This window comes from Pongo abelii, chromosome 4 (genome assembly GCF_028885655.2).
Source record: "Pongo abelii isolate AG06213 chromosome 4, NHGRI_mPonAbe1-v2.0_pri, whole genome shotgun sequence".
Classification (NCBI taxonomy): Eukaryota; Metazoa; Chordata; class Mammalia; order Primates; family Hominidae; genus Pongo; species Pongo abelii.
Window position 1 is genome coordinate 178,086,859 of NC_071989.2, and position 21,847 is coordinate 178,108,705.

General features: G+C 42.7%; 1 protein-coding gene across 2 annotated transcripts in view; it reads right to left on the minus strand.

Moving 5' to 3' along the window:
• SLIT3 (slit guidance ligand 3) overlaps positions 1-21,847 on the minus strand; it is a 634,924-nt gene that overhangs the window by 547,276 nt on the left and 65,801 nt on the right. Inside the window, exon 1 of one of the 2 annotated variants that reach the window (XM_054556205.2) lies at positions 7,077-7,151. The exons of the other annotated variant lie outside the window; for it this stretch is intronic. Coding sequence (XP_054412180.1) covers positions 7,077-7,108 — 32 coding nt within the window. The 5' untranslated portion in view covers positions 7,109-7,151. Of the gene's footprint in view, positions 1-7,076; positions 7,152-21,847 lie in introns of those variants that run through there. 2 annotated transcript variants of the gene reach the window in all.

Consider the following 21,847-nt stretch of genomic DNA (forward strand, 5'->3'; position numbering starts at 1 on the left):
ACAAAGGTACCAAGATGGCAAGTAATAGGTCAAGTTCAAGGAGACAGCAGGCATCATCCACTTGGCGGTAAGAGCTAAGCCATGAGCATTGGGAGAGTCTGTCACTTACTACTCAGAACAATTGATTAAACTCGCCAAGTCTCAGTCTTCTCATCTGTTAAATGGAAAGAATACAAACACCTCCTTCCCAAGGGAGTTGTGAGAATTAATTGAGATCATATAAGTGGCTCTGTATTCTGCTTGATATAAAATAAGTGCTCAATATCTGGTTCCAAGTAAGTTGGCAACACCCGCTTCATGGAGAGCCCATCAAGGGGGAAGGAAGATGGCCCATGCAGAGTTTGCTCTAAGGCAGCAGGCAGCAGAAGTCAGGGCTCAGGAGAAAGCATTGTGTGAGGCAGTAATTATAACAGCTCCCACAAGGGCCTTAAAGGGGAATTGGGATGTGGAAAGAGAAAAGAGGCAGAGGAAAACCCAGGAACCGCAGTGAGGAAGTGGGAACAACCAAGGCTTGTCTGGGAAACTGGGAGGAGGCCAGGGTGGCTGGCAGGGCCCTCTGGAGAGGCAAATAAAGTTCCCAAAGCGGAGGTACGGCAAATCCGTGTGTGAAAAAGTGGGTAGAGGGGATGGTGGTGGTGGAAGTGGGTGGAGTTCTTTAACACCAGTATCCTGAACCTGGGTATTACCCAACATTTAACAGAGACTCTCTAATTGTCTTCAAGAGTAAAATGAAAGGGATATGCTGCTCTGCAATGAATACAATGTGACATCTCCTGTTGGTATCCCATAGGCATGTTCACCATGGACACTGTCATCTCCTTCCATCCGCAACCTGGTCCCCATCTCAGAGAATGGCTCCTTGCTCATGCTTCCCTCCTTTTCACTTGACATTCATGAAGTGCAATCAATTGCTGTATGCCATGAGGTAGGCCTCTTTAAATATGTCTCCAAACAATCCCCTTCTCCTAACTGCATGGCCGTTCCCCTGGTCCAGGCTGCCATCCTCCCTCCACATTACTGAAAGGGGCACCTCCTTGCCTCCAGTCTTGCTCCTCACCCTTCCACTTAAGCCTTAAATCCACCTTTATTGCAGAAAGAATGATCTCCCTATAATACAAACTTAATTATGTTGTTTTCCTGCTGGAAATCCTTCAGTAGCTCCCCGTTGCCCTCAGGAAATCATCGAAATGTTTTAATCCTACCTGCAAAGCTTTGTGTCATCTGTCCTCTGCCCCCCAGCCATGATGAACTTCCTTTAGTTCTTGAACGTAACTCACACTCTCTCACCTCTGGGCCTTTGCTGATGTTGTTCTCGCTATCTGGAATACTTTTCCCTTCTCCTCTACTTTATTAACTCCAGTGCAGCCTCTAGGTCTCAGCTGAGAGGGCATCTGTTCTAGAAAGTCTGTCTGATCCTCCTGACTACTCCCAGAGTCCTCTGTCATTATTTTACTATAATTTTCTATTTATTTGTTTCTTTCGTCACAGAGTGAATGAAGGCTAGGAAACGCTTTCTGTAAAGAGCCAAACAGTAATTACTTTGGGCTTGGTAGGCTCCATGGTGTCTGTCAACACTACTCAATTCTGCTGAAGGAGTGCAAAAGTAACCATAAACAATACATCAATAAATGAGTGTGGCTGAGTTCCAATAAAACTTTATTTATAAAAGCAGGCAGTAGGCTGAATTTGGCCCATGGCTGCAGCTTGCCATCCCCTGCCCATCTCCCTGGCCCAATCAGAATGCTTTGTACATCAAAGGAGCTCCTAAAGATTTCCTGAATAAAGAAGGAAAGATTGAATAAATATTTGAATAAATAAACGATAAATTTCAAAGTCCAAGTGCTAACCTTGTTTGAAAAACTTCTTTCCTAGAATCAAATTCCTATTTTAGGAATTGTCTTTTCTTGTTCCCTCATGTCTAAAGCCCTTCATCATCATCATAATATTTATTGAGTACCACTCTTTTAAACATTTTACATTGATTAATTTACTTCATGCTCAAAATAACCCTATGATAGTTCAAACCTATTATGAGAGTTCATGCCCATTATTAACCTTAATTTACACAGGAAGAAATATTAGAGGGGTTTCTTAAAGACAGGGCTGTGCCTTGCCCTTGGCCAATTCCTCTTTTCCTAGAGACCCTCGCTCAGTGCCTGGAATCCAGCCCCTGGGTTGGCCTCCTTCTGCCAAAGTTGTCATGACTGGCCTGAATCCATGCCTCTCACCTGCCCTGATCAGCTCACACACTGTGCCACCAGCCAGGGGTCGGACAGCTAGTGCAGATCACCTGCTCACCTAACCCTCTAATTCCCTTATCCACCATCTCCAGGTCTGACACTGCTTTCCTGTGTCCAATGGATTCATCTCTGCTCTGGGCCCCAGTGACCCTTTGAGCTCCATTCTGTCCTTTTTCCCTTCTCTCACCATTTTTCTGGCCTCCAAGGAAGTTCTAATATCCACCTGACATGTTTCAAAGATTAATGCACAATGGATTATATCTAGAACTTGAAAAGTATGAGAAAAATCCAAGAGATGAGAAAGGCTCTGACAGAAACAGTAGCAAGCTCAGCAGTCTTCCTACAGAGATTCGACCAATTACCGAAAACACTTTCTTTGGCTGAAAAGCTCACCATTGAATCAGACTTGGGGAAGAACGTGCTGTAATGTTAAACCCCAAAGGGCCACTCTTTGCCCTGAGCCCTGATTTCATCTGTAATTCCTTGATGGTTATCTGAGGTATGCTACCTGTGAGGATGTGAGGGCTCCCAACAAAAGCAAATCCCTCATTGAGAAGCTAGAGGCAGCACTTTCAGCCTGAGTTTGTCTTTTCTCTCTTTTCCGGATGTGGGTCTTTATAAGTCTGTCATCCCAAATTCAGCAGCCCGCAGCAGTGCTGGTTTGAAACCGACTTATGAGCCAATAGGTATTGCTACGGGGAGATGCGTGGCTCGGATGTTAATTGCTCATTAGCCATCTGTGTGTGCTGTACCTCAGTTAAAAGACAAGAGAAAGAATGTGAGCCACCGATACCTGGGAGTCCAGCTACCGACACACATGGAAACCATCCGGGGAGACCTCAGGTTCAATCCACAGCTTGGCCACATATTTATTCCTCACTAAAATAACATCTGGCTTTCATTTTTTGGTGACAACTCGTTTGGACAAGACCTTGAGTAGGTTAAAAAAAAAAAAAAAAACTTAGACTTTCTACCCTTCCCCCAGCCTTGGGGAGCTAAACTTTAAGTTCTTTTGTGAGCCAAGGGTGTGAATAAAAAATTGGTGTGAAGACGGCAAGCAGGGTATAAACAAGGAATTATTTGTTTCTTCTTATAAAAAAGACAGTGACTCTCTCAAGAATTCACACACTCTCCACTTGTAAGCAGGGCAGAGTTCCCGGGGAAAATATATAGCAAATTATGCATAGGTTCAGGAGCTCACAGCTGAAGTAGTTGGCATCCCAGGGCTCGACTTTGTGGCTGAGGGATTGGGACCCCAGTGTTGGATGACTGGGTTTGGGGAGCATATTTGAATGTTGTAGTAATCCAGGAGAACATGACACCATTGCCACAAACACTCTACAGGTCTAATGAAGAGCTAGTGGCCCTGATCCAGCCTGGGGTTTCTGGGGGCCCTCGGTACAACACAAGTTCCTGGAAGTCAGGGGCATTTATCTTCTGGGTTCTTTACTGCATGCTCAACACGAGTGTCTGCTGCAGTAGGCAACGAACCAGAGATTGCTGCATCAATGAGCATATGAATATAACACACAGGCCGCTCTGTGATTCTAACCCCTACCTGTGGCCACATCTCTTCCAAAGTACACCCACAATTCTGAGAGGTGGGAGGTCCTTAACCATGCGGTAAAAAAGGATCATCGAGACAAAAAGACAACATTCCTCACTGGCTTAAACACACAGAACAGAGATGGAATGGCAGCTGCTGTTTCCCGGCTGTCCAGCTAAGGCATTTCTGAGGAAGAAATGGGTGAGGTTGCACAGAAAGCAAGACCTCTCACAGAAAGCGAGACTTTTTTGTCTCACATCCAAAGGTGAAATTTAATTCAGTGCCTAACATGTGCAGAGCATGTTGCAAAATGCTTTGGAGGTCTCAGAGTAGTGAAGAAAGAAGAAGGTGTCTGCTTTTGGACTTCCTTGAAGATATTTTCATAGGCCATGCTCCTTTCTACCAAGGACTGTTTGTACCAGCTGCGTGCTTACTGTATGTCCTTCAAATGTCCCCATATTCTTTTGAGTCACTTCAGATCTTTGCTTAATCATCATTATCTCAGCAAAGCCACATGATATCACCTTCGCCACCAATTGGTAAGTGGATGGCTGCCAGGCAATTGTGCATGATGTCACACCTTAGACCCAGGAAAACAAACTAGATAATAAAGCCAGCCAAGGCTATGTGGCTTCCTAGTTGAGAGCCTCGTGACTCAAAACATGGGCCAGAGACCAGCAGCATCAGCATCTTCTAGGAGTCTGTGAGAAACGCAGCACCTCAGGCCATGCCCCAGACCTGCTGATTCTGACTCTGCCTGTCAATCACAACCACATCTCCAGGTGACTGGCAGAAACATTAAGGGATTGAGAGTTTAGAGCTCTGCAGCTAGATTGCCTAAATTCTGGTTCTGCACTCACTAGCTCTGTGACCTTAGGCAAGTGATTTAACATCCCTAAAACTCCATTTCTTCATCTAGGCAAAGGGGGAAACTTATAGAGCTAACTCACTGGGTAGTTCTGAGTCTTACTTAAGATCATGCGTATAGATGTGGTTAACACAGAGCTTGCAGCTGGTAATTGCTGAATTCATGCTACCCATGGTTGTTAAAAACTCAATGTTGAAGGCAGAATGCAGAATGCTGGTCCAACTGACTAATCTTTAGGTAATGAGTTGTTTAAAAAGGGATACAACTGGTAACATTAAGATGAGGCTGCCACAAACCCAGCCACGGTCTCCAGCTGCAATGATTTATCACTGAAATGTTGGGAGGCTCCAATCCTGCAACAGTACGTGAACCAGATCAGATCTGGCCCATCCTCTTAGACTTACAGTTCAAGACAGACAAGATTAGGTCCAGAGCCAATGTAAACAACAGAATGGACCCTGAATCTCTCTCCTGATTAGATCAGCAAACACACCAGGGCTGCTGCCTTAGGACACATTCCCCCAGGACAGAGGCAGACATGAAGCAGCTCCAGCCCTGCCCAGGGGTGGTTTATTATCAGAAGAAAAAAGACCACAGGAGAGGACTGTCCCACCTCCAGCACAGACCACAGCCCCTGCTGACAGGCAGAATAAGGTTCCAGTGTAACAGCAGCAACTCCTAACCTTCCTCGAATGCATTCTGCCAGTGCTATAAGTACATTGTAGGTTTTAATTAATTTAATCCCCCAACATGCCTAGAAGATGCAGACCATTATTAATCTCACTTTACAGATAATAAAACTGAAGCTTGGAAAACTGAAGTTACGTGTCATACAACTCATCACACTACTGGTGAGTGACTGAAATAGGACTTCTGTCAGGTGCAGAATGCACCTCTCACCTTATGTGTGCCTTCATCAACCAACACCTACCTGCTATCTGTCCATCCTGTTTGGGTGGGGAGCTATCTGAGCTGTGCAGAGGTGGCAGGGGTGGGCCCTGCTGAGGAATGCAACAAGGGGCTCACCCCACGACCAGAGATGCATGACCCTGCCCAAGGGAGGGCTTCTCATCTTACTCAGCCTCAGCTAGAAGCCAGTGGTGACACATTCCGGGGTGTCTATTCCTATACTGAGATACAGGAATCTCCTATCCTGAGATTCCTATCCTGAGATACAGCCTGAAATTCAAAAGATGAAATCACAGAAGCAGTTTATCACCCAAGTATAAAGACAGACATCTGTCAACAAAGGAACATGATCATAGCTGAGTGTTCCTTGAGTGGCTTTTTCTTCATTGCTCTCAAAGCCTTTTGAGATCTCGAAAAGTCTCCAGTGGGCAAGACTTGACATTCTATGTGTGAGAGACAGATGCAGAATCAGACATGGATACTGTGATTCCCTGCTACATGCCAGCGTCTTCAGCTCACATCTGCTCACTCACACAGAAGGTGACCAATCCCAATGATGGGGATCCTGTCCCAGCCCCCAATTCTCCAGCAGTGTCTCCTAGCTCCCCTCCTTAGACCCAGCACCACTCTCATTCTTGCAAGCCACCCCACTCATGGCTTTCCCATTCACCTCCTTCCCTGTCCTTGGGACCCCACATTGCTCTGGACACCACAGTGCCCTGTATAGCCACTGGTCCCATGGCGGGGATCCCCAGGCAGAGAGAGGATATTAAAATCAACTCATTTGCAAACAGGCCCTCTTCCTCACAAACTGGAAGATGGATCCTAGCCAAATGGAAAAAAAAAAAGCTTAAATTTGGAGGTTTAAAAAAAATCAATGTAAGGAAAATTCTCAAATGGTTGAAAAATATTCAATCTATAGTAGGCCTTGGGGATATGTATTTTTTTGGCTAGGGGACCTCCTGAATTTCTTTAACCACACCAAATAAATGATTTTCTTCTCCATCTATGGATAAGGTTGGCTCTGATTGGTATATGAGATCACACACATATATATTCTCTCTCTCCCATAAGTTTGTATAAGAGTAATTTCTGGAAGCATATAAAAGACAGAAGACAATAGCTACATTTGGAAAGGGGAACCAGAAATTGGGTAAGGCAGGAATATTTATCCTTTATATTATCTTCTAATCCTTGAGAGTTTTGCACCATGAATATGTAATACCTTCTACTTTCATTTTCAAAAGTAGTCAATAGTAACAATAAAAATACATGAACTTGCTGAGAGAAATATGGTCATCTCACATGCCTGCTCCAAACTGGCTCATCAAACCAACCCTACTCCCAAAGCTTGGTGCAGGTGTCAGCCAACATGGGACAGTGTCCTTCAGGTCACTCGATCTATACAATCCTACTGCCCCCAACTTCTCCCTTCTGTACCAGCCCCTTCTGGCATCTGACGCTTCACTTGGCTCCCATTTCCAGCTCTCACTCTTTGTGTTAATCAACTGACCTGGTTTCTCGAGACAAAGTGCTTTGCCCCATGATGTGCCCTCAGGCTTTTTCTTAGGGTGGGATACCCCTGAGATCCCTAACCCATAGGGGCCCACTGCAGTCATTGTGAGGGCTCAGGATTCCAGAACCCATTTTCTCTATCAGGCAATTTTGCCTTTGTGCTAGTTTCTGATTTCTTTGTATAATCAAACTTAAGCTCTTTTAGAGCTCAAAGTGCAAGAGCGAATCTACTTGAGGTTTGAAATCCTGGCTCACACCAACAGAAGAAAATCTCATGATTCGATTAGAGCAAATATGGCTCAGAAAATTCGTGCTTTGTCTCTGGCTCTGGCTCTTTTGTTTATGCACTGTTTCTTCCCATTCAACAGGCTGTCATTATGTGAGTGTCAATACACTGGGCGGAATCGTGGACATGATATATCAGTGTTGAGGGCTACCAGAATTAGAACATAAAGACCACTTAACTCAGAACCAAATCAGGGAGCCCACAGATTAGTCACGAGAGAGATGCCAAGACAATGTTAGTCTACTCAGTGCACTCAACAGTATTACACATCTGAATGGGTGTTAGGCTCCCCCAGGGGTGCAGGGTGGGATTTATTCACTGATTCTGTTGCAAGGGTGAGTGGTCACTACCCCAGCTCCTCTCAGGTGGTGTGTGACATGCCTTCAGACATCCTTCGCCCTCCATTCCTCCTCTGACTCCCCCCCAGCCATCAGTTCCTAGTGCTGTGTCTGCCTTTCACCATGTCTTGGTATCCCTCTTCCAATGCCAATGCACAGAGTGGGATGTGCACACTTCACTGGGAAGCTCGTTTCTTCCCACTATGTCTCTGCCTCATCCAGACAGTCAAGGTTGCAGAGATTGCTTTACATCTTAATGATACTGGGAAATACATAGGATGTACAGAGATTGCTTTACATCTTAATGACACCGGGAAATACATAGGATGTACAGGACAACAATTTCATTAAAAGTCCATTATGGCTTGGCTGTGTGGTGAGCCATGCAAGTTAATGACCAGGTGTTGTCAAATACTCAAAAGCCCTTGGCTTACCTCCTTGAATAATAAACTGACTTGGGTCCTTGGGGATGTGTGTTGAAGTATACCTAGGATGGCGGCTTTTGAGATTTTTAATCATTCACATACTACCTTGTTATTCTATGTATTATCTGTATTATTTAATATATTTCTGTGAATTAATTCCTGTTTCAATTTTACTTAAATGTCAGCTATACCTTTGTCCTAAGCAAAAGTATCTGTAGGGTCATGCATTTGAAAAGCTGTGTATCTAACATACATCACCAAAAAAATCCATGAAAATATTATGCTGGCTACACCTTGGGGCGCGTAGAAGGAAAATAATGACTCAGAAGTCAATAGACTCCATTGTGTCTTTTTATTCCCCACCATTGCTAGTGAAGAATCGTACACACAGTACATGCTCAATATCAATTTGGTGATTATTGATTTGATCTCAGGTGACAATTACTTGTCAGGATTGTGATGAAAGAAAAAAAGATAGTTCAGGATCTAATCTAAGCATATTATTTCCCTGATTTCTAGGCCTTGAGACTTGGAAGCTACTGAAAAAAACATCTCAGCCCCAAACTTCTTGGTTCAAGTAGAAGGGTCTAAGAAAACTGACAAGCTATGCTGTAACTTACTCTTAGTAAAACAACAAAGCACTCAGGAAAGCTTAGCTTGCAAAACATAATGCAGAATTTTTGCTTTAGGAAGAATATTTCCAGATCCAGTCCTTTCATGCAGAGTTGGTATATGCAGAGCCATCACATGAATGCAGGTTAGCACTTCAGCCATTGTCACCCAGACAGAAGCACCAGGAGCCACGGTGAAATCTCCCCAGCCCACCGTTGACCAAAGTTGGTTGTTAACCAAAATGGCTGAGACATGGGAGTTCACTCAACAAGGAGACAGATGGCCAAAACCAAATGGGAAGGTCTGCTTCTCACCAGAGAAACTAGACACTACATGGAAAATTCCACGCCACAGTTCAAAGGGGCATTGTGACCTAATAAATTTAGCTGCATGGGTTATTAAAGGCAACTGTAAATTCAGCCTGGATTTTTTTTTTCCTGTGCTTTTCCCACAGCTGAAACACATGTTAAACCAGAGAGAATTCCCAGGGAAGCTCAGTGCCTGTTTTGATAGCATCTGACATACCATGTGCCAGGATGAGAAATACCTCTATAAATGACTTGTTGCCAAAACCAAGATCCCAGGAACATCAGCCTAGAATCTCTGCAGAAAGCCTTGGAGTAGGGATGCTATGACCTCTAGGTAAAGAACGAGTGACTGAATCTGCAGTCTGCAGCCAGCCAGAGTTGGGGACCTTTCCTTTTGTTTGCTGGTTCTAACACCTAATCTCACCAAGGAACATCTGTTACAGAGTGAATAATTCATGTGCTCTTCCTCTATGGCGTTTAGCAGCGTAGGTGTCCTGCCAAGTCAAACAAAAGTGATAGAGACGTGCAGTTAGGGATTAGTGCAAATCAGGACTCCTACCTGATGGGATTTAGCTCTGTTCAGTCCTCTATACTGCAACCTGGGTGATCTGAGGGTCAGAAAACCAAGTGCAAAGGCAGGGCTCAGGCTTCAGTAAGCATCACATTGGAGTCATATACATAGCCTGTCTTTTATTTCTCCTTGAGCTTTTTAGGAGAGACCTTTGGAGATAAAAAAGATTTTGAAATTCCAAAAATGATGTACAAAATGGGTCCTTGTCAAATAAATCAACGAAGAAAAACAAAACCAGCAAAGAGATTGCTTTTTTTTTTTCCAAGGGCTGACTCAGAGATCTGTTTCTGTAGAAATGCCTGTGAATCTGTCTTCCGGACCATCTGCAGGAATATCATGGAGGGAAAGGAGGAGGCTGCAGGCAATGGGGAGGGCTGATAAATGGGTCCTTCACCTTTGTTTCTGCCTCTAGAGGCTGTGTACAAGATACACAAAAGAAACAGGCTTTTGACATTGTAATCATACCTCATCTTTTACTAAGCAGTCTTAAGAAGATACATCGGATTAGGAAATGGCAAGATCATTAGCTTTGAAGCTAAAGAGAGCTGCTTTCAAATCTTGCCTCCACTTCTCACAGCAATGAGACTTTGGTCTCATTTAAGCTCACTGGGTCCTTTTTTTAACTGGTAGAATGGGATGATAATATGCACTCCATAAAGTAATGTTAAGAATTAAAACAAGAAATACATATTTGTCAGGCATACAATAGGATATCACTACAGAAATTAGATGGCATATAGAAAATTACTATGATAGGAGATCACCCAGCTTAGCAACATACTGTATTTATTCCACCTGGTTCCAAATGGTTTGTCCATTTTAAATTTTTTATTATTTATTTATTTATTTATTTTTTGAGACTAGATCTTGCTCTGTCACTCAGGCTGGAGTACAGTGGCAAAATCATGGTTCACTGCAGCCTCGACCTCCTGGGGTCAAGTGATCCTCCCACCTCAACTTTCCAAGTAGCTGAGACTACAAGCATGCACTACCACACGTGGCTAACCTTTTGTATTTTTGTAGAGATGGGGTCTCACCATGTGGTCCACACTGGCCTTGAATTCCTGAGCTCAAGTGATCTTCCCACTTCAGCCTCCCAAAAGTGTTGGGATTACAGACATGAGCCACTGCACTCAGCCAGGTCCATTTTTAAAATTATTATTATTCTTTCTTTATTGGAGAGAGTCTCACTCTGTTGCCCAGGCTGGAGTGCAGTGGTGCAATCTTGGCTCACTGCAGCCTCTGCCTCCAGGGTTCAAGCTATTCTCAAGCTTCATCCTCCCGATGAGCTGGGACTACAGGCGCTGGCCACCATGCCCAGCTAATTTTTGTATTTTTAGACATGGGGTTTCACCATATTGGCCAAGCTGGTCTCAAACTCCTGGCCTCAAGTGATCCACCCATCTTGGCCTCCCGAAGTGCTGGGATTGCAGGAATGAGCCCCTGTGCTTGGCCCATTTTTTAAATTAAATACACACTTTAAAATGTGTAACACTTAAAATCTATATATTTTATGTAAATTACATCATAAGAGAAAAGTACTTCCTACTAACAAGGATACTCGAAATAATACGCTGCTGGGAATTCAGCAAACGTTTCCTAAGCACCCACTATGTGACAAGTCTTGTATGACAACCAGGAAGAGGCCAAGGCTCTACAAGAAGTGTTTTACAGACAGGTCCCTCACTGGGACAGGGGTGTGGCCCCACAAGGTAACTACTAGAAGTTTTTCTAGATTTTTACCACACCCACTGCAAGTGGGTGGGAAGAGAGCAGGCTAAAGAATAACCCAGCAAAATCTCTCTAACTGGAGATGTAAGGACAATGGCAGGGGCAACACAGGGCTCCCAGGTCTGCCTGCCCCTCTCTCAGTGCTCTAACTGGGATTCCAAAGCAGGACGCTGCTCACTCTCACAGCAAACATCACCAAGTGTGGGTTCCGGCCAGGCATGATGCTAGGTACCAGTGATACTGTGTTTAGCACAAATATGTGGTTTCCCTCTCAGAGGCCTTATAGTCTAAGGAGGGAGAGAGATGCCAAGCCAACGTCACTAACAAAGGACCCATAAGAATGTGTGAGACCGGAGTGGGGCCATGCCCGAGTGGCAGGGAAGGCTTCCCCCAGGAAGTGACTGTTTTGAGCTGAAAAATGAATGGCAGTTGCCACAAAAGAGAAGACAGGGGGTGGGGGGCAGGGGGTGATTTCCCAGTAGAGGGAAAAGCAGAGGTGACACTAGAGAGGGAGGCAGGGGCCAGGGGCCAGGTGCCACTGAGCCCTGAGCACCATGGCAGGGAACCAAAGTTTGGTTTCTAAGAGCCAAGGGAAGCTGAGGAAGGGTGTTAAGCATAGTCTGTGTTCGGGAAGCTCACTCTGGCTGCTCTAGTGTGGAGTACATTGTCTGTGGGGCCAGAGTGGAAGCAGACAGGGAAGAGAGGAGGTCTGCAGTCCTTTGAGCAAGAGAGGATAATGGTGTGGATGAGATCAGCACAGTGGATAAGGAGGCAAAGGGAGAGGGAAAGGCCAACTGTAGAAGGCAGCTGTCCCATCTCTGCCCTCCATACCCCACTTCAGTCTCTGCCAGCCCCTGGGTGTAATGATACAGATGTGGAATCCCCATCCTTATGCCCACTAACCACTTACAGCTGGGCAGCAGGTGCTCTGGAGACACAGAGCCAGAGAGAAACCAGAGCTCTCAGGAAACTGGGGAGAGGAGTAGGGGGGCAAAGCTGAATGGCTGGGCTTCTGGATCAGAGTCTCCTGCTGAGGCATACCTTTGGGAGACCAGATGGACTCCTCTGCAGCCCCTTTTCTTCCCCTGACCTTTCCCACTTCCAGGATTGAACAGAAAGTGGCCTGATCACCACTACCCCCCTACACAGTCCAGTCACAAAACAAGAGTCCCTGAAGGCCTAGAACACACTAAAAGGGGCCCGAGCTTTGGTCCCAGGTAGCAATCTCTGATCTTTGGGACTAAAAACAAATTGGGGTACCTTCACCGACATTGTTTCTCATCTGTCAAATGCTGATAATAGTCCCCACCTTGCAGGATAGCTCAGAGAATGAAATCAGACAGTGGACACAAAGCACCAAGCACAGTGTGAGACACAGTAGGTGTTTCATAAATGTAAGCATTATTCATGCATTCTAGGGGCGAGGTTAAGGCCAGAATCAAAACCCCCACCCCATATTATCCTTAGTCCCTTCTCTTACTCTGTCTCTATCTATAGAGGTGGTAACAATGGGTCTCAGGAGGCTCAAAGACTCAGGTAAGATTCACTTTCAGTTTTTGCTAGAATTCTGGCCTAGATTCACTTCTACATTTTACAATGTGGGACACTGGAGGGGGGTATTTTAACATCTGCACCAAAGGGGATGCCTCAATGAGATACATACTAAGGCTAGACTGACAATGACTTCGCCTGCATACTCCACACCCCTCGGCCCTGCCTCCTTCAGTCCTATCACTAAAGCCCCCACCCTGTGTTTGTGTCTGGGGAACCCACTAGCATGGAAAAGGGCAGGTTCCAGGCAACCACAGGTCTACGAGATAATGGATAAGTGGGAGGGGTGGAAGCCTCAGAGGAGACAGGGCCACCCCTAGTGGGCACTGGCATATATAGGAATGGGAGGCACAGACTTAAGCATGAGGTAGGGAATAGCTGAACAGTCTGTCTTCTAATTTACACTTGCTTACATTCTTGGACAAGATTTTACATACTAAATTATGCCACTTAAATCTGATAATCAGGATGATGATGTAGTTAATGGTTAATGCATATTATGGGGACTTACTTTGTGTCAGGCACTTTGCTAGACGCCTTACATGCATTATCTTAATTAGTCCTCTCAATAACTCAGCGTAGGTATTAGGTTGGTGCAAAAATAAGTGTGGTTTTGTCATTATTATGTTTAGAAAGTCTCGCTCTGTCACCCAGGCTGGAATACAGTGGCACGATCTTGGCTTACTGCAACCTCCCCCTCCTGGGCTCAAGTGATTCTCCTGCCTCAGCTTCTCCAGTAGCTGAGATTATAGGCACGCACCACCACACCCAGCCAATTTTTCTATTTTTAGTAGAGGCAGGGTTTCACCATGTTGGCCAGGCTGGTCTCAAAGTGACCTCAGGTGATCTGCCCACCTCGGCCTCCCAAAGTTCTGGGATTACAAGCATGAGCCACCGCGCCCAGACCTTTGCCATTACTTTTAATGGCAAAAGCTGCAATTACCTTTGCACTAACCTAATACTTCTATTACCCCCTTTCGCAGATGAGGAGATGAAGGCACGTGCCTAAATCTGCACAGCTGGCAGAGGAGGAGCTGAGATTCAGGCAGGGGGAGCCTGAGGTCTTAGCCTGTGCTCCTCATCTCCAAGATGATGTCTAAAATATCAGCATTTTAGCAATACAGGTGGGGGCATTCTGCAATCTTCCAACTTTATCTTATTTGATCCTAGAGAAACATGTCTAAGTAAGTGCCCAGGTTCCCAACGGAAGGCCTGATGGCATGCTTTTTCTAGAAATGATCATGATGGCCCTACTGAATCAATTATAAATGGTACATTTGTGCACTGTACAGTATACAGTTCTCTGGTGTGTACATATAGCACATAAATAAAGCAGTACAAGAACCAACCACATATATTTAATTGCATTTTGTTTACCTAGGAGCTCCTGGGAGAAAAACCTAGCAGTGCTGAAGAGCGACTGTGGGACTTTGAGGAAACTGCTGGAAGAATATTGGGGAGAGAACCTGAGGCCAAGAGCCAAAAAGGCCTCTCCAGGGGAGGAGTTGCCATTTAAGAGAGATTTTCTAAAGTCACCAAAGCAGGAGAACATACTCTGAAAACACAAAAGCTGCCAGGAAATGAAATTACTGGGTGACAAGGAGTGACGACCGCCTGGAGAAATTCTCTTAAGTAATGACACGGGTGCCGTCATCAGGGGCCTCAAACTGTTGGAAGCAATGCAACACCAGAGCCTTCCTGGACTTGCTTTAATACATTTAACATATCAATCCCCCTACAGCACTCACATCTTGGAGACAAAGTGTTTAACAACATATACTTAATGTGTGCTTGTTTGGTGCTTTTTGGTCTCTGGGCCTCTAAAACAAAATAGAACATTCAAAATACAAATTTTTTTAAAACATGAGAATTAAAGAACACTGGAATGTCTTCCTTCATTTTCCTGCTCTGAAAGCTCCTAGGAATCTTCCTAGTTAGAACCTTAATTATGGAAATTCTCATTTATATTATGTGATTTATTTAAAGCCTTGTCTTTCCAAGAGAATAAAATCCTGGTTTTGAAGCACCTCTCAAAATAATTTATTCTTCTCCACTGACTAACTGCTTTGGCCAGAAATCATGAATTTATAGTACATTATGCCAAAGCAAAACACTCTAATAACTTAATCAAACATTTAAAATCCAGCGCACAGCCATATAATATACAGAAGCAGTTCTCTCAGCTCTCTCGTTAAAGGTCAATCACCATTTTTATTCCAAACCTCCACATCTTGGAGAAGCCGTGCGCACACACACAGATTGAGAGAGAGAAAGAGACAGAGAGAGAGAGAGGGAGACATAAGCATTTTGAGATTCAAAACTTGGCTGACATATACCCAGGCTCACAACAATTCTCCTTGTTATGCTTTGAAATGCAGAAGTCGATCCTTCAGCTATTTTTTTTTCAAATTCTAGCAAAAAAATGGGATCTAAAGAATAAAACAAAACTAAAATCTAGTTTTTTTGATCTTCAAGACATTGAGGGGAAAGAGCGAGGCCCAACTCTCAACAGATTAATGTGGGCTTACCCACTAAGGATAGTAATATAGAAATAAGAACGATAACTCGCATTGTTTTGTATGTCTTTTTAGAGTACTTTAACACATACATACTTTCTGACAACACCCTCGTCCCTATCAGACATAAAAGACTATTAAGTTCATTTTTCAGATGAGAAGAAGCATGCTTCAGCAGCTTCCGATGGGAGAACCGGGAAAGAATGCCAGTTTGGTATGTATTTGGCATGGGATGTTTGACCTAAGAGATGGACTAAAGCCAATGAGTAAAAATGTAAAGTGTACTTAGTCAAATACATTCCTCTCTCTCTCTCTCTCTCTCTCTCTCTTTCTCCTTATTCATCACTCTTGGGCCATGATGATGATGAGGGAGAGGAGCAGTGCTGAAATCACTGAGTGATGGCTGTGCCGATCTCAAAATGAAGCACTTCATATGGGTAATCTCATAAGAGCCTCATAAAGTGGGTTAATGGAGGCATGGCGTACATGCATTTAACTTGTAAGTGAACCTGAGCATAGGCACCCAGCAAAAATTAAGGGGGAAGGAGTAAGAAAAGGTGAGAAATTCAAGGTGCCGAAGAACCTACAGCCATTCTTCTCAATGAAGCTGTGTCCGCAAATGACCCTGAGACGAGGGATGTGAATCTGCTCTTCCTGCGGTCTCACAGTCCTCTTCTGCTGCTCACTGTATGAGCATTTCATGGAGAGTAATTTCAGTAATCAATGGTACTTCTCAGTATACATGGCCCTACATGTCTTGCTTCTAGGAGCTATACCTGTCAATCATTTTGAATACATCCCATTTTTATCCTCCATGCTAACTCTACAAACAGGTCTCTCTTTAAAAGGTAACTCCACTGAACAACGATTAACCCCATTTAACAGATGTTACTCGCAGCTGCTAAGAAAGTTGCCTGGAGTCTCATGACTGGTAAGTGAAATGAGAAGATTTATCCAGATTCAAATCCAGGTTTATCCTAACTCCAAAGTTCATACTCCGAATCTCTGCATACTTAGGCTAGTACCCACTAAACCCTTAAGGAACATAACACACATAACAGAAGCCGACTTCTCTCTACTGGGAGCAAAATAACTCTGGCAGTAATTTAAAAGAATATATTTGCCACACATATGCATTTAAATATGTAATCTAATTATTTGTTTCACATCTAATGAAAGAGTAAATGGAACTCTGGGTTAGAGCTAAAAACATCATGGTTTTTCTGTTCTTTGGAAACACGGAGCTAACACACCAAGGCAACTTAAACTTTAAACGTTGCACGCCACATTAAAATTTCATGAAAGTCAAATTCCTTTCTAGCCTATTTCCTTTTCTGTAAGAGGAGGAAATTGGATAATGCAATATCTCAATCTCCTTCTAACTCCTGAAGGTTGTTTTCTTTTCCTGGTACCTGGATTCAGAACAGTCCTGGATTCAAATCTCAGAATGGTAAATTTCTTTAACTATCTGACTTTCAGATTTTTTCCTGTGCTAAAATAAAACTTTTTAAAAAAATATACATCTTAAAAAGTTTTTAGTCACGAAAATGGTCAAACTTACAGAAAAGGATAAATGTATTTTGAGTATCCCTATATCTACCACTTAGATTCAACAATTATTTTCATTTTGCTACATTTGTTTTATTTTATTTACTGAACCATTTTAAAGTGCAGCAGATCCTTGAATAATGGCATTTCCTTCAATGTCCCTTCATTGTAACATTGATTAGGAAAAAAATCACTTCCAAGCTGAGACCACTGTCTCTATGGAGTTCGCAATGTCCCATATCTGTATGGGTTTTCTCACAGCTTCAATTCAGAGCCATGCATGAAATTTGGTTGTTATATCTGTCTCTTGAGTCTCTTTTTGAAATAATTTTTTTGAAGTATAACACGTACAGAAAAATGTACAAATCAAATTTGTACAGCTTGAAGCATGTTCACCCATTGAACAGATCCATGAAACCTCTACCCAGATCAAGAAACAGCTGATGACACGCCCCAGAAATCCCTTAGCGCCCCTCCATTCGCAGCTCCCCATTGCTTAACACCACCTCGGCTTTTAACACCATAGATTAGTTTTGCCTGTTTTTGAAGTTTACACAAATGGAATCAGATAATATATATTCTTTTATGTCTGGCTTTTGTCCCTGATTATGCTTCTGAGATTTACCATGGGGTTACAGACGGCAGTTTTTTTTTGCGCATTGTTTTCATTTTCTACCAGTCAATTCCATTATGTGAATACACCACAATCTATTGATTTATTCTAATGTCAACGAGTATTTGGCTTATTTCCAGTCTGGGGCTATTACAAATAGTGCTGATATGAACATTCCTGTGTATGTCTTTTTGTAGGGTATGTACCCAGGAGTGGAAGGTACATGTACATTCAGCTCTGGTTGGTACTGCCCATATTCGAGAGTAACTGTATCAATTACTCCCATAACAGTATATGGTAAATGCAGTTATTTCACCTCATCACCAACACTTGATATTGTAAGTTTTAGCCATTCCAATTAGTATGTGGTATGTGTCATTGTGGTTTTATTCTATATTACCCTAAAGACTAATGACACACTAAGCAACCTTTCATATGATCATTGGCCATTTCTCTATCTTCTTTTGCGAAGTGTCCAAAACTCTCACCCATTTTTCTACTGAGTCATTTGTCTTTTTCTTATTGATTTGTAGGAGTTCTTCTCAATTCTAAAATAAGTCCTTTGTCAGTTATATGCACTGCCAATATCTTCACCCACTCTGGGACATGTTCTTTCAATAATGTATTTTGGTGAATTATTTATTTTAATGTAGTCCAAATCATCTTTTCTCTTTAGTGTCTTCTGTGCCTTGCTTATGAAATATCAACTACCTCAAGGCCACGAAAATATTCTGTTATTTTTTTGAGATGGAGCCTTGCTCTGTTGTCCAGACTAGGGTGCAGTGGTGCGATCTTGGCTCACTGCAACCTCCACCTCCTGGGTTCAAGCGATTCTCCTGCCTCAGCCTCCTGAGTAGCTGGGATTACAGGCACACGCCACCACACCTGCCTAATTTTTGTATTTTTAGTAGAAATGGGGTTTCGCCATGTTGGCCAGGCTGGTCTCAAACTCCTGACCTCAGGTGATCCACCCGCCTCAGCCTCCCAAAGTGCTGAGATTAGAGGCATGAACTACCACTCCCGGCCAAAAAATACTGTTATTTTCTAGAAGTGTCTTTATTTTATCTTTCTACAATCCACTTGTAATTGATTTATGAATGGCATTAGTAGGGATCAACAGAACAAGTTTTCCATATGGTTACCCAATTACTCTAGCACAGTTTTTTAGACAGACCATCCATTCCAGGTGGCCTCACAGAGCCACCTTTGTTACAAATCAAGTATCCTTCTATATCTGGGTCTTCTAGACTGTCTTTGCTTTTCTTGGTCATTTGCATTCCTATATAAATTTTAGCATCACCTTAATTTCCACAACAACAAGCTGCTGGCATTTTGATTAGGACTGCCCTGAATCCATCCATCAATTTGGAGAGAGTTGCCATATTTGCAATGTTAAGTATTCTAGTACATGAACACCATGCAGCACTCCATATATTTGACTCTAATTTCTTCCAGTAATGTCTGTCTTTCTGTGTTAAGGCCTGTGCATCTTTCATTAGACTTATTCCTAGGCATTGGTATATATACACACATATATATATTTGAGACAGAGTCTCGCTCTGTCACCAGGCTGGAATGCAGTGGCACAATCTTGGCTCACTGCAACCTCCACCTCCTGGGTTCAAGTGATTCTCCTGCCTCAGCCTCCCGAGTAGCTGGGACTACAGGTGCGCACCACCATGCCCAGCTAATTTTGTATTTCTAGTAGAGATGGGGTTTCACCATCTTGACCAGGATGGTCTCAATCTCCGGACCTTGTGATCCACCCACCTCGGCTTCCCAAAGTGCTGGGATTACAAGCGTGAGCCACCGCGCCCGATCGGCATTGGTATTTTTTGGTGCTATTATAAACATAGTTTTTTTTTAATTTCCCAATTGTTTGTTGCTGGTATATAGAAATTGTATTTTTTTTTTTTTGGTGTATTGACCTTGTGTCCAGTGACCTTAGAAATCTATTTAAGAATTCTGATAGGAAGAATAGCTAACATGTGCTGGGCTTAATACTTAGGTGATGGGTTGATACATGCAGCCTTTGTGCACCTATCAACACAATCTACAATGTAATGTGCCACCATGGCACACGTTTACCTATGTAACAAACCTGCACATACCGCACATGTACCCCGGAACTTAAAATTTAAAAAAGAATTCTGATAGTTTATGTGTAGATTATTTTATATTTTTCATGTACTCAATCATTTAAATAATGGCACTTAAAATTTGTTTTATTCCAATCTTTATATCCATTCTTTTTCCTTGGTTCTGTGGTTTTTTGGCTCCTCTCTCTCCTTCCTTCCCTTTTCTCTCCCTTCCTTCCTTTCCTATTTTTCGAATCATTGCCAGAACCAGAATTTCCAATACAGTATTTAATAGAAGCTATGATGGCAGGAGTCTAGTTCTGTTAGGAGAAACGTTTTCAATATTTCACCATCAACTTCGATGTTTGCTGTAGGTTTTTTTGGTAAAGAACTTACCTTTTATTCTTAATATGTAAAATGCTTTTAAATCACAAATTAGTATTGAATTTTATTAAATACTTTCTTCAGTATCTGAGAAGAGGAAATGACTTTTCTTATTTCTGTTAATGTGATTAATTACATCTTTATTTTTGAAACAATAAAAGTATATTTGTTGTTCACATCACAGCCAAATGCAGGTCAGCAGGGGCCCAGGATCCTTCTACTCTGTAGCTCTACATCCTCCTTAGAGTGCTGTCAATTTAGCCAACATAGGGAAAGAGTACAAGTATGGAGGGTCATGAAAGGCATGTCGCTTCTACTCTCATTCCATAGAATTCCAGACACAGTCACATGTCCACATCCAACTTCTAGGATTTTTGGAAGTGTTGACTGTGTCTGTCCTATACCAATGTCTCTCCAGTCTTTTGGTTGTATGAAGCTTGTTGTTTTTGTTTTTTCTGAGACGCAGTCTCACTCTGTCCCAGGCTGGAGTGCAGTGGCACAATCTTGGCTCACTGCAACCTCCACCTCCTGGGTTCAAGTGATTTTCCAGCCTCAGCCTGAGTAGCTGGGACTACAGATGTGTGCCATCACATCTGGCTAATTTTTTTTTATTTTTGGTAGAGATGAGGTTTCATTGAGGTTGGCCAGGCTGGTCTGGAACTCTTGACCTGAAGTGATCCGCCCACCTCAGCCTCCCACAGTGCTGGGATTACATGGGTGGGTCACTGCATCCAGCCTGAAGCTTGTTCTTTGCAGACTCCTTAGAAAGTGTCCATGGGCTCCATGAGGCCTAAGTTCTTGAATGTTCATAATAGGTAGTCTGCAGTCACTGCACTTGAATGTCAGCGCGGCTAAATATAAATGCTATTGTTCACATTTTTTTTTTAAGTTATTCACTTGTATTCTGACAAGGTTTTGGCACCAAAAAGTAGGCAAGAAATCCAATTTTCTTTCATTATGAGTCTCTGATTGAATGCTTAAGGACTTTTTCCTTTAAAATGTAATAGTTTTATTAGAACATATTTTGTTTTGACCCCTCAGAGTTGACTTTTCCAAACATTCAGTGCACTTCCACGAGGTACCTTCTAATCATCTTTTAAGAACATTTTGTTGAATAGTAATTCTCAGTACTATCAGTTTTGTTTTGTTCCATTATTTTCTTCCTCAGAGATTCCTATTATAAGTTTGTTAGAACCTCTTTGCCTAACTCTCACTTTCTCTTAAATCCCTTTATCTCTATATTAATTTCTCGTTGACTTAAGAATACTCCTTTCCATCTTCTATTTCTTTTAAAGCAGTATTCATCCATTTCTTTTTAAAATCCATCTAGATTAAAATATATGTATGTATTTTTGGCATAAAAAACATTTATTTTGCTCATAAGTCTATAAATCAAGTAGGGTTTCATGGGTCAGTGTAAAAACTTTTTATATTAGAATAGATTTTGATTTACATAAAAGCTGGGAAGACAGTACTGAGAGTTCTCATTAGCCCACACCCAATTTCCCCTGTTAACATCTTATATAATACAGTTGTCATAATTAAAGAAGCAATCCTGTTTCATTTATTATTCACTAAAGTCAATACTTTTTTCAGATTTTCTTAGTTTTTACTTTTTGTGTTTATTTCAGCATCCCATCCAGGATACCACATTACATTTAGTCATGATGTCTCCTCAGGCTCCATTTGGCCGTAACAGTTTTTCTGATTTCCCTTGTTTTTCATGACCTTAACAGTTTTGAGGAGGACTGTTCAGGTATTTTTTATGAAGTTTCTCAATAGAGATTTGTCTGATGTTTTTCACATAA